The sequence below is a fragment of the Ahaetulla prasina genome, chromosome 2 (assembly GCF_028640845.1).
Source record: "Ahaetulla prasina isolate Xishuangbanna chromosome 2, ASM2864084v1, whole genome shotgun sequence".
Lineage (NCBI taxonomy): Eukaryota > Metazoa > Chordata > Lepidosauria > Squamata > Colubridae > Ahaetulla > Ahaetulla prasina.
In genome coordinates, this window is record NC_080540.1 from 279433444 (window position 1) to 279446966 (window position 13523).

At 32.5% G+C, this 13523-nt stretch overlaps 1 protein-coding gene across 1 annotated transcript in view; it reads right to left on the reverse strand.

The window, feature by feature from the left end:
- NIPBL (NIPBL cohesin loading factor) overlaps window positions 1-13523 on the reverse strand; it is a 164043-nt gene that overhangs the window by 73739 nt on the left and 76781 nt on the right. Inside the window, exons 6-9 of the mRNA XM_058170118.1 lie at window positions 11287-11438; window positions 8271-8428; window positions 7263-7356; window positions 1072-1704 (exon numbers count right to left, since the gene is read on the reverse strand). Coding sequence (XP_058026101.1) covers window positions 1072-1704; window positions 7263-7356; window positions 8271-8428; window positions 11287-11438 — 1037 coding nt within the window. The remainder of the gene's footprint in view (window positions 1-1071; window positions 1705-7262; window positions 7357-8270; window positions 8429-11286; window positions 11439-13523) is intronic.

Genomic DNA, 13523 nt, shown 5'->3' on the forward strand with positions numbered 1-13523 from the left:
CATTTCCAATTCATCTACAATTATTTTTCTGGAAGTCTTACTTTTCTTAATACACTTAAAATGTTTCAGTATTTTCTCAAGAAGTATTTCTAAAACATCTTCCTTGAGACGAAAAATACAATTTACATCTCTTTGCACCACAAGATCAATTTCAGAAAATGTTATAGTCCTCAAAAATCTGAGGTAATAAATTAAAGCAATTTCAATCCCTACATTCAAATACAATGAGATTTATTTCTCAGGAAACGTGAGTGGAATTGCTCTACAATTCTGAAACTATAACAATTCCTATACTAAGAATTTGGAATAGATCTTTACACATGTCTTTGCCCTGATTCATGCACCACGGTAAACCATAATATACTTTGCTTGATTCTAGTTTAGGATGCTGTGCAGGCAGTTTTAATGTAATCCTTGGTTTACGACTCTATTGACCACCTGAAGTTACAATGGTGCTGAAAAAAGTGACTTATACTCACACTTATGACCATCACAGCATCCCCATGGTCATGTGATTGAGGTTTGGGTTCTTGGCAATTGGCATACATTTATGGAAACCGCAGTGACCTGGGGCCACATGACTGCCATTTGTGAGCTTCCCAGCTGGCTTCCAACAAGCAAATTGCATGGGGAAAGCCAGATTCACTGAATGACCATGTGATTCACTTAATCACAGTGATTCATTTCATGACCGCAGCAAAAAAAAAAAAAGGTTGTAAAACTGGGCATGAGTTAGTTAACAATCACATTGCTTAGAAATGGAAATTCCTGTCCCAATTGTATTCTTAACTCAAGAACTGCCTGTATATGCTAAAACACACTTAAGTACTATAGCTTTTTGTGATTTAGGAATGTAGACTGTGAACAAATATGGTTTGAGCAACAAGCCATTTCTTTGTAACTGCCAGTATGTAATAAGAAATAAGTATGTAATAAATAGTACCCTTCTACAATTATGATATATTGAAACTACCTGCTGTGCATTGTCAGAAATGTATCCCTATAGCAATTGTATAGTATCTTTCCACACCAAGGATAGTCAACTATCTTTTAGACTACAAGCATTTTTACCTTTGTCTTGCACTTCTTTTGAAAACCGTTCCCTTTCAATAGCTGATTCCCGTTCTATCCGTTCAATTTCAGCCAATGCATCCAACTCTACTTCATCATATGGCGTAATAGTCACGTGCTGTGAAACCTGCGGATGTGTCTGTACCAAAGGATTTTGAGGTTGTTTTGCAGAAACTGAAGTGTTCGGTTGTAAAACAGGCACTTGTTGCGCCTGGAGGAATGCTGTTTGTTCATGCTGCGGTAAACATTGAGCAGCATTTAGAGGCCTATTAATATCCTGTGGAGTAACTGGCGTTTTAGATGTCTGTCCTGGATACTGCACATTAAAAGAAATATCCCCTTCCGATGCATTACTGTTTTCCAAACCAGAAAGCATGTCATCTTGCTGGTCCATATCTGAAGATCTTATACGACTGAGTCTTAATGTAAGTTTAGTTGAGTCCTTGGATGGAGAACTAATAATATCATACATTGCAGATTTTTCAGTCTGGTCTTTTTCATCCTTGACTAATTTCATTTTCTTTTGTTTCTTTTGCTTTCTTTCTGGAGAATCTAACAATATGTCTGGGGGAACATCTCTAGGTGATGAATAAGGTGGAGGCTGAGATGGAAGTATTAAAGGTGGTCTTGATCCTAGAATAATAATTTAGAAAAACTGAGTAGTTATGTAGATTCATATTTTCATGAGAGCACACACAATGTAACAACCTTTATTAACAATTCATATTAATACATATATATGTATTTACAAAATAAAAAATGAGTTCTGAAAATAAACACTACAACAAAATCTATGCCTACCAATCTGGCAATCCACATCTAGCAGAAGAATCATTCTTAAAAAATGCAATACTTTTGACATAATACATTCACATTTCAGTTCAAGATGCGAGCTATTAGAAACAAATATTAAACAAAAACCAGCCAATGCAAGGTTAGCACTGAAATGGTTAGTCACTCACTATAGTGATGAAAGCACAAATATAGAGAATAAAACTCGATTGCAATATAAACACATAACATCAAACATAAAAAGCTTGTACATTTTATACACAGGAAAATAATTTTAATGGCTAGCAGATTACTTGCCTTTGCATTTTTTAGTGATTAACTGAAATCATCTGTACATACAAATTATTGTATATTTACATACTTGACAGTAGTTGCCATAACATTAGGTACATTATGTTATTGTTTATAAGCATCACATCCTTCCCAATGTTCAGACAATATATTTCAAAGGAATAAGCAAAGCAGATTTCCTATCACATCATTTAATAAAACAAATGCATTTCTTTTCTCTGTCAAACTTTTACCTTATTTTTGTCTCAACAAAATACTGGGATATCATCTAGAATCCATTAAACAACTCAAGTGGGGTTAAATTAATAAATAAAATTTAAAAACAAACAATTATTCTAATTGTTCTTTGCCAACTAAAATATTTCCTTTTTTTAGTTATGTCTTCCTGTTCTATCAGAAAAAAAGGTAGGATCAGATTACTAATTTATATGATGCTGTTGTATTTTCAACTAGCAAGCATCACAGATATGAAAATTTAAGATTGATTTAAAACATCATGGTCTGTGAAGCAACTAGAAGGAACTACTTAATAATATTATAATATCTGTATTTTAAATTCAAGTACACTTGAAAAACTATACACACACACACACACACACACACACACACACAAACATAGGTATGTATTTGTCACCTTCATTTTTATAGGATTTTTTTATATATAAGCAATTTATAGTAGAGTATTTCTTCCTTGTCCAAAGCGATCACTCCAGCATGTGATACTGAGTTCACAACATGTTTTCAGGATCCCAGATAAAGTACAAAATGAATTGTGAACTGTCTCTTATAAAAGTATCATAAGGAACATTATGTACCCTTGAACTTTAGAAGCTGGAAGTTTCATTTTTATTTATTTATTTTGCATTTAAAAATGAATTACCTAGAGAACACAGTAGTAATTAGCATATTAGGTATTCTTTAGAGAATAAAAAAGAATATACAATTTATGTTAACAGCACTGAATCATTTGCATATGCATTCATCTCAAACTAATGGAGAATCCCTAATGAAAACTTTCCTGAAAATAAATTATGCCATTGATCAATCTGCATAAAAGGACTATGGAATTGCTCTTGTACATTTTTTCAAAACAAGCTTCTAATAAATATACTTTGAGTACAGTTATTCTGGACAAGACTTCAGTTACATTGACCATTTACTTCCATCTAACCTGAGATATTACAAAATAGAAATCAGCAAGGAAAATACTTAACCTGAAGCTCTGATATATACAATCTTTTGAAAAATATTTTGCAAATAAATACAGCTAAAATATAGAGGAAGACTAGCATACAGACTACAGCTTTATCTAGATTCAAAAACACATTTTCCAAATATTTTATCAGGTAGCTTGATCTACCTGAAAATTTTCTTGATTCATAACCTACTGCGAATAAGAGGTCTTTTAATTAGATCTGTTTTGCTTCTTAAGCCTCACCTTCAGGTTCAACTTGAGCAAGTAGTTCACGTGCAACTTGAACAAATAGCTCAGTTTGATTAGTATCAGCAATTTTCAGGTTGCCCTATCAGAATGTTTGTCAAGAGATGCTTTGCTATTCCAATAGTAAATCTATTATTCCATTTTGTTACTTCTTTTCCCAACCAGGAGTCGGTATATTAAACAAACACTAATTTATCTTTTCTTAATTGGATCCTTACAGCCTTTCACTTCCATTGAAGTAAATGTTCAACTGTTTTTACAGGTGAGTCAATTTCACTCTAAATGCACAATACTTTTATGTTTGATACCTTAGTACATATTTAGGAAATCCTAGAAAATACATTGTTCCAACACATGAGCTGTATTATTGTGCCTTAATAATCCCCTCCTTTAAATTCCTAAACCCAAATTTCTCCTTTTCACAAAAGTTATCTTATTATTGTATTTTTATTATGGTTAAAAAAATTTCATCATTCTTCATTTTTATTCACTAATACTATTCTTAGTTCTTGAACTCCAGTCCATAGTTGATTTTTTATAAATTCACTAATAATTTTATCTAAAATAGAATGGTTCATAGAGAAGTTCAGAAATTCAGAGATTTCACAGCATGCAAATCTTACAACACTTTTACAGGTTTAATGAACTACAAATCTATTCAGTCACTTTAGGCTTGACAACAAAAGAATCTAAAAGAAGGACATACAGTTGTAACATAACTAATTTGAATGCATAAATAAATAAATCATTTTGCACTGAAATATTAGATCAAGGTAGTATTTTATAAACTAAACTTCACAAGTTAAACTAACAAATATTTAACATTTGGTCTGATACAGCATACTGTACATAATCAATTCAGTCTTTTAGGTATTAAATGTTCACCTCTCAAGTTATAAATGATAATTCAACATATTTATCCCCACAAACATTTTTTATACGTAAGTTGCCCTCAATAAATTTCTCTCACTTCCTAGAAGAGGACAAAGGAAAATAAACTCAAATTTGAGAAACTGATTTGATCATATTCTACTATATAAATACTTGTGTATTTTTTTTTTGATTTTATCAGTAATTAATCTACCATAATGTAGATTAATGTACCCTAATGGCTCTGTGACAATGATTATTAAAAGAGTAAATACTTACCTCTTACCTCTAGCAAGTTATCAAAATGTGTACCAGAATCTTGCGCTTTTCTTAAAATCAAGAGGACTTTTAGAATGAATACACAAGTTCTAATACACAAAATCCTAATATACCAAAAATAACAAGGGTTTTTTGCTCAGTTTATACATTTCTGAGCAACAAAAGCATACTTCTGGTTTAACAATATGGAGATAAGTAGTATGGAAATGAATCATTTTTGAAGGCTCTAAGAAAAGATTAGTTACTATCCAAAAAGTAAATAGCCATCCTTTCTGAAATGATCTTTCATATAAAGTAAGCGCAGTACTAATGTTAGTTCTGGCCTTTATTAGAGAAAAGAATTTAAAAAATCCAATGAGTCAAACAAAATCAGTATGTTTAAATGGAAAATTCATCAAAAAAAAATCACAAAATTGTCTACAATTCTAAAACTAATTAAAATAATTTAGTAGTGATTTATATAATTAAATCACTTACACTAATCTTTTAATAACAATGGTTACTAGTATAGAAATACCACTCCCAAAAACATATTAAGGGAAAAATAATTTAAGCTAAGAATTTATTGAGTTATTGAATGTTTAAATATCATACTTTTTCAATTCATAAAAATGATATAAAAATCTGAATGCTCTCTAGATATTTAATAAAGACAATAAAGTAATCCAAGATTTTTTTTATCTTCTATACAGCAGCCTAGTCAATGAACATTCTTTCAAACCACCCAAGAAGAGTTGTCTAGATGAAGTAGATGAATGACCAAGATAACTCCCTTTTTACTTTTGTCCCGTAATTACTACTGTCAGCTTAGCATGTACTAAAGTGAAAATCAAAGCCAAAGTGAAATGTGTGTGTGTGTATTTTTAAATATGTATATAATTAATTCTCCAGTTGAAAATCTTTCCTCTAAAGTAGAACTAGCTTGCACAATTGATGGTCCTCACAGGAATAACATGTTTATTTAGAGATCCATTTAGTTGGAAGACTGACACAAGTCTTTACAAATCATGCTATATTTGTTATCATGTTATTGTAATAAAGAAAATAAGTATCTACTATCGCTAATAAAATTTAATTAGAAAGAATTAAGATAGTATTATGATATTAATTTTAACTATTAAATAAAAGTTTCATCCATAAAATCAACAACGTCAGAAGTCCATTTTTTTAGAACAAAGATGGGCAATCTTTCAATGATCAGGCACATAGGTTTTTTAAAAGGATGTTGTTGTTTTTTGTTTTTAAATACTACGTTTGCTGAATAGTGACATTATAACTTCAGAGAAAGGCAGAACAAAGATCTTCAGACTACCTGGTGAGGAGTTGATTTGTATCTCTCTGTAACACCTATAAGTGATGGAACGTTTTGAAACTTTGAAAGGCAGTTGAATCAAATCATTCCTTTAAAATGATTTGATGCTTCAAATCTTGAAAATTGCATACATGAAGACAAACTTTTTATCAAATTAACTGTTCAAACCAAATAGACTCAAAAGTGAAAGTAAACTGACTTCAGATTCTTAAATAATCAGATCACATTGATTCATTAGATCAGGGCTCTCAAACTATCAGCCCAAGGGCTGGATGCGTCACATGCTGGCCACGCCCACACCTGGTTGAATGAAGGGGGGGAAAGTCCCAAGCCGTCACGAGATGCCGCTATGACAGTGTGAGTTTTACACCCCTGCATTAGATCATTGGTGTTCAATATTTCAACTTGCCTGGGCCACACTTAGTGAAAAGCAAATGTCTTGGGCCGAATATAAAATATATAATATACTGAAGTTAATGATCAAATTATTTGAATAAGGTTGTATGTGGTTCATATACTTTTAGCAAACAATTAGAACAATGATTTTAAACTTTTTCTTCACTTATACAATAATCCCCACTTCTAATATTGTTGTATTCAACTCCATAAAGAACTAAATGTAGCCCACAAATTTTTCAGGACCTTTTCAGGACCTCAGTGAAAAATGAGTGTTTGGAATTACAAAACAATGGAAAAAGTATATTTTGCTAGGTTGTTCAAAATTATAAATATATTCAAATTTCAAATGGCACTGCAATTAAGAGTATGAAATTTTACTTTCTCTTATAGACAAAAGGGAATTTGTACCTTTATTTTAAAATATTTTAATTTTAAAATTCCCGTTTTTCAAAATTAATACTGAATTTAAATATTTGTAATAATTTTACATTTTAGAAGATCAATTCTTCTTAAATAACCAGATATTTATCTCTGTCAAGGATCACTTATGGATCCAAATCCAAAAGGTGACGCCAACACTTAATTCTTAAAGAGATAAAAAGTGAACAGTGGTTAATTTCACTCCCCTTTGTCAGGATCAGATTTTGTTTTGTATTGGCCCATCTAATATCTTTCTCATAGTCTTATCATGGGAGAGAGGCAACATCCTGCCCAAAAAAGACTGCACATCCCTGAAAATATCAAGTATCTTCTTTATTTGAATTTTTAGAAGAGTCCAACTAGAAGAATACAAAACTATAAAAGTACCTTTGGGAGTTCCATCACTTCCAGCGGGAGAACATACTGACTGTGGTGACCTCAAGGAAAATGATGCAGTGTTCCTTATTGAAGAATCACCATCCTATGATAATTAGAAATGAACAACTTTTTAAATTATTATTTAAACAATCGTTTGCAATATTTGTAAATATCTCAGCCATACTTTACTTACAACTTTTGCTACTAAAATTACGACTTTTCTAGGTAGCCATGAAACTTTCTGATAGATATTTCTTGGCAGAGGATGGCAATGCTACTAAGGAGCTGTCCTTAATTCTTAGTAGATGATTCCCACTGAAAACCATGTGAAGATCAGACAAATTGCTCTGTGGAATAGTTTTTGGCAAAGCTAACAATTTTAATCTAATTTGGAACTAGAAATACATATACATCAAAGAGAGGTTTTAAACAGCCAACTCATCTACCACTTGAGATACTTCAATGAAAACAGAAACTATTAGCCCATATTAATTATACACACAATTCACATAATTTTGTGCATTTTTCTCCTCCATTCCATTTTGATATCATCCAAAGATTGAAATAGTTATTAGTGATAACTTAAGAAAAGTACCACGGAAAGGTTTAAACATTTGATGAGGCATAAAAAAATCAATTATAAGTTGCCTCACAATGAAAACAACAGTGCACAGGGAAATAAGAATCCAAATTATCATATAGTGGAATATTTATGTTTAAATAAAATAGGAACACAGAAACACCAGACTAAGATTCATTATTTTCTGTTTGAATACAATGCTTAATAGGATAAAGAGCAGCAGAGGCATTATCACTTTTAGTCAACTAATTTATAAAATGGGACACAGACAAAAGTATAATACATAAAGATAAAACTGAGCTTAAATTAATAATACAAGTATCTAAACAAAGACATAATTAACTCTGAAAACAATTATTTCTTGTTTATAACACTTACCTAGTGATTAACCTTATTAAGAGGTAGGAAAACTAAAGGCTAACATAAATATCTCTTACTTCACTGCTTATTCTGTGCACCATGTGTAGGTAGTCTTCACTAGAGCCATGTCTGGTGTTATCAGGATGGTGATTGGTTGAACTGCCCAACTGACTTGTAATCTTATTTTCGTGTATAGTCCTCATCCCACCTGAAACAATAGGGCTGGATACTGAAGCTGAAAGTAAGATTATACAAACACATATATAAGCATTTTCTAACAGCTCTGCAAGCACATTACATATCTTTTTTTATGGTTTCAATTCTACCTTACTGGCCTGCCTGACTTCAATTCTGAACAATTCAACTCCTTACATGACAGCACAGGGAAAAACATTAGTAGCATGGGTTTCATAATCTGTATATTCCAAAGAGAGTATAAATGGCACAATTTAGCCTACATGCATTGTACTGTATTTAAAGGTGTAAAGACCTTAAAAACCCATCCACAGTTTGCAAAATACCTATTGGAGAAAATTCATTGCCTTGCTTGTAGAAAATACTAAGAATTAGTATTATACATTTTTTATGCTTTTTGAAATTAAAAAGAATAATGTTCTCCTCATAACTTCAAAATTTGTGTAAGACGCTTTAGAACGTCTAGTAGTAAAATATGAAGACAACATGTGAACATGAAATAGGTTACAAAGACATGCCAGACACGATAATTACTCTGATGTGCAAGGATAGATTATTTAACAAAACATTGGTCACTGCAAATGTTTCTTTTGGTATGATGTGTTGGAGCTCCTAATCTCCTTCACATTCATGCCACCAAGCAAACAAAAAGTGATATAAGTAAGGTTTCTGTACAGGGCTAATATTTCTAACCACAATTTCATCCCATGGCAAAGTCAGAATGAATTCACCCTTGAACTGGTTAAGAATGCAGAAAAAATTAATTCAGTGGATGAAAATATGTGGCAATGATTTGGAGAACAACAAAAAGAAAACTGAGTATAATGTTCTAACTCAGACACATAATCCAAGATGTTTAGATAACTCTAAAAGAGCTGAGCAACAGAAAATTTCATGCTAAGCAGCCCATATTCAGTTCTGACTTAGAGGAGGCAACCATGAAATAGATAAATTAATGATTTACTTTATGATAGGATGGATTAGTGGCAAGAGAACCTAATGGAATAGAAGGGTTCCATTGAACTGAAATTATCAACATTATCAAAGCTATAATGCATGATGAATGCAATGTAATATTACATAACAGCCAATTGATTATTAGAGAAAATAGCACAAACAAAATGCATATTTTAATGCAAATGATTGCTATCTATTAGACATTAGACATTAGAACAGTTTTTTCCCGAAGGCCATCACTCTGCTAAACAAATAATTCCCTCAACACTGTCAGACTATTTACTGAATCTGCACTACTATTAATCGTTTCATAGTTCCCATCACCAATCTCTTTCCACTTATGACTGTATGACTATAACTTGTTGCTGGCAATCCTTATGATTTATATTGATATATTGATCATCAATTGTGTTGTAAATGTTGTACCTTGATGAACGTATCTTTTCTTTTATGTACACTGAGAGCATATGCACCAAGACAAATTCCTTGTGTGTCCAATCACACTTGGCCAATAAAATTCTATTCTATCTATTCTATATGTAAATATCAACAAGTCTAAAACATTGAGATTTTGAAATAGGAGAGCAGATTTTTTTATCCTAAAAAACATTTTGACCAATAAAATTCAAAGTTTCTCTGGTGATAGGATTTAGGAATATTATCTTTAATGGAAATATTAAAAGAACTGATTATAACACTTAAAATATTTTAAGAATTACAGCCTTCAGCATTTTAAAAAACAATTTTAATTCTGCATACAAATACTACAGTAAAAAAGAATTAAGAATATTGCTGACACTTGTTTACAAGAGAGAGGGGGGGAGGGAAGGAGGGAGGGAGGGAGAGCAATGCTTATGAAATTTGGGTAAATTACCCAGAATTGGGTAAAAGTGGTTTTACTTTGGGTAACAATACACAAAACCATTACCCATCACAACACGGATGTTTAAATTGACTTAAAGTTTGCAGTGTGCATTAAAATATATCTGAAAATCTCTAAGATGAAAATTGATGAAATTATCAATTATGATTTGTTGAAATGACATAAAGATCAATGAAACTGTTTTTATAATACAGATAATCTTTGAGTTACAACTATTCATTATAGTTATATAATGAATATAGAAGTTATGAAGGTGCTGAAGGAAAGTGTGAAGTTATGAACCTGTCCTTGAAGTGATAAAACTTTCTGATAAGCAATTTTGGGTGATGAAGGAGAAAATTTGGGAAGCACTGATGTATTTGTTAAGGCACTGAGCAAGACACTGGGAGTCCCCAACTTCTACCTTAAGCACAAGGTCAGCTTCAGCTAGTCACTCTCTCAGACCTAGGAAGACAACAGCAGGCCATTCCTAAAAGCAATCATCATGATCATCCAGTCTAAATTTCTAGCTGACAGTGCGACCGACTATGATATTATTAAAACCTGAAACAGCTTACATTCTGCAATTCTTTTAACAGCATCAAATAACATGTTTATCCTAGGTCTTTGGGAAGGAATTCATAGGTGGATAAAAATGCCAAATCTAGTCTAAACATCTGGCTGACTTTGCGACCAACAATAATGTCAGCCATGATCTGAATATATCCTTTCCAACCCTGTAATGGAAATAGTACACTGTATTGGAAGAAAGCATCTAAGAAGGAAGGAATGGAAATAACTACCAGGTTGGACATCTTCATTGTCTAAGATGGACCAGTGAAAATTGTATTATTTTTGAGTCAGGATTCCCATTTTAATAATCTGCCACGGACTGCATGATAGCACTGAATAAGGTAGGTGCCAAAGTGAGCATAGCACATAATCCGTTACTTCTCTCACACAAACTCCAACTCTTTAACAATTGGCACCATTAAAAACTGTTGACTTAATTAAGGCATTATTCCTTTAACCAAGTGCATATGGAACAATTTAGCATGCTCTGAAAAGAAAAAAAATACCTTGTTGCATCTGTGGGTGAGGCGTGTAACTTGGAGGATGTGAATATGGCAAATATCCTGCAGGGCTCTGAGGAGCATATGGACTAGGCACTGGACTGTTTTGTGGTGCCATGAATCTATTACCAGAACTTGATTGTGGTGGCACAAATCGACTGCAAATAAAATCCAAAGAAATACTGTAAGAGCACCAATATAAACATAATATCTCCCTAATTATTTAATTACTTTTTTTATTTATTAAATTTCCACTCTGCCCAACTCACCTAAGTGACTCTGGGCAGTTTATAACATAATAATATAAACACATGAATAAAATATTAGATTAAAGACAGTGATAAGAACAAAATTAAAACTTACAAGATAAAAGTGGAATTCAAAGTTAAAAGTTCAAAAAGCAAGTCACCAATCATTTCCTGGGTTACTTCATACTTAGACCTCCCTGCTGATGGGAAGAGTCAAGTCTTTACACTCTTCCAGAAAATCAGAAGGGTGAAGGCTGGCCTCATCTCTGAGGATAAAATATTTCAAAGCAAGGGCAATAGCAGAGAAGATCCTGCCAGTTGAAATATCTCAATGAAACACAGAGCACGCTTTCCCTGCTTGACCTGGTGGAACAGGTCGATATAACTGGGAATATTAATTTGAATTTGGAATAGCAAAAAGCTTTTTCAGATCACAGAATGCTGATCAGCAAAAGCAGGCAAAAAGTTTATTCTATTAACATATCAAGTACTGAATTTATAATTTAGGATTAATTTTGTTGTCTCCAAACAAGGTGATACCAATTCAGAGTTTTTATTATATGAAAATCCTTTTTCAAGACCATGTTGTACTGAACCTTAAATATTACGACATCTTCTTTCTTTAAACATCATATTTCAATTGTACTGTTATAATTTAACATCACACATGAAACTGTATCATAAGGAGTCATTTCCTTGTAGTTCTGTAACTCTTCTTGATTCTTGAATCTAAAGAATTGTGCTTGGTTCCCTGGATCCAAGCCACCATTTAGCAATATTCTCATCCTTGGTAAATCAGTCAAATAATATGAACAGAGAACTAAACAACAAAGCAGTTTAGTGATAAATATATGTAGCATTTTAGTTTGGCAATTTATAAGAGCACACTGTTGCACCATAATTACCTGCACACTTCAGAACAGAATGTAAAACAGAGAACCCAGTCTCTGTATGAATCCAAATTTACTTACTTAAATAATATTCACTAATATTTATTATGAACACTTCTGGAGTGTCGAGAAAACAGGAGTAGCTAAATTTTTTAAGCTTGCAGAAATTTTCTGCCTAGAAAACTACATTTCTGCTTGGCCATAAACTGCATTAACTACTCATTTTTCTAAAACTTTCAACCCTATTCTCTTCAAATTGCACAAATCTTTTGCCTTTTACTAGTAAATGTATTTATATAACTCGTGTTATTACACGTTACAAATACTTGTCATTGATAAATCAATCTGACATGCAAATTTTACAGACTGAATGTGACTAAGTAATAAGACCCCAATGTCTGAATAGTGAGGAACTATCTTAATGTGGGTCTATAAATGTTAGTAAAAGGGTGGCTCAGTGGCTAAGACGCTGAGCTTGTCGATCGAAAGGTCGGCAGTTCAGCGGTTCGAATCCCTAGTGCCACGTAACAGAGTGAGCTCCCGTTACTTGTCCCAGCTTCTGCCAACCTAGCAGTTCGAAAGCCTATAAAAAATGCAAGTAGAAAAATAGGGACCACCTTTGGTGGGAAGGTAACAGAGTTCCGTGTGCCTTTGGCGTTTAGTCATGCCGGCCACATGACCACAGAGATGTCTTTGGACAGCACTGGGTCTTCGACTTTGAAATGGAGATGAGCACCGCCCCCTAGAGTCGGGAACGACTAGCATATATGTGCGAGGGGAACCTTTACCTTTACCTATAAATGTCAGTAACTAACAGAGTCTACTTTATTTTTAAAAGGATCAGCCTTAGGACCTTATTGAATTTCGTAAAGGAAAAAAAATATATAAATCATTTTGTTCTTGGTGATCCAATGAAGGTATACTTCAAAAACATATTTTTTGAAATATCCTTGAGTTATTACATTCTGAGAAGAATTATATTATTAATTTAACTTTCATACTAATAATTTTGGACATTCATTTTTAATTACATGCCTAACACAGAGAAACTAATAGCTGAACAACAGAAAAAGATTCTCTGTGCCATCACTATTACTAAGAAATT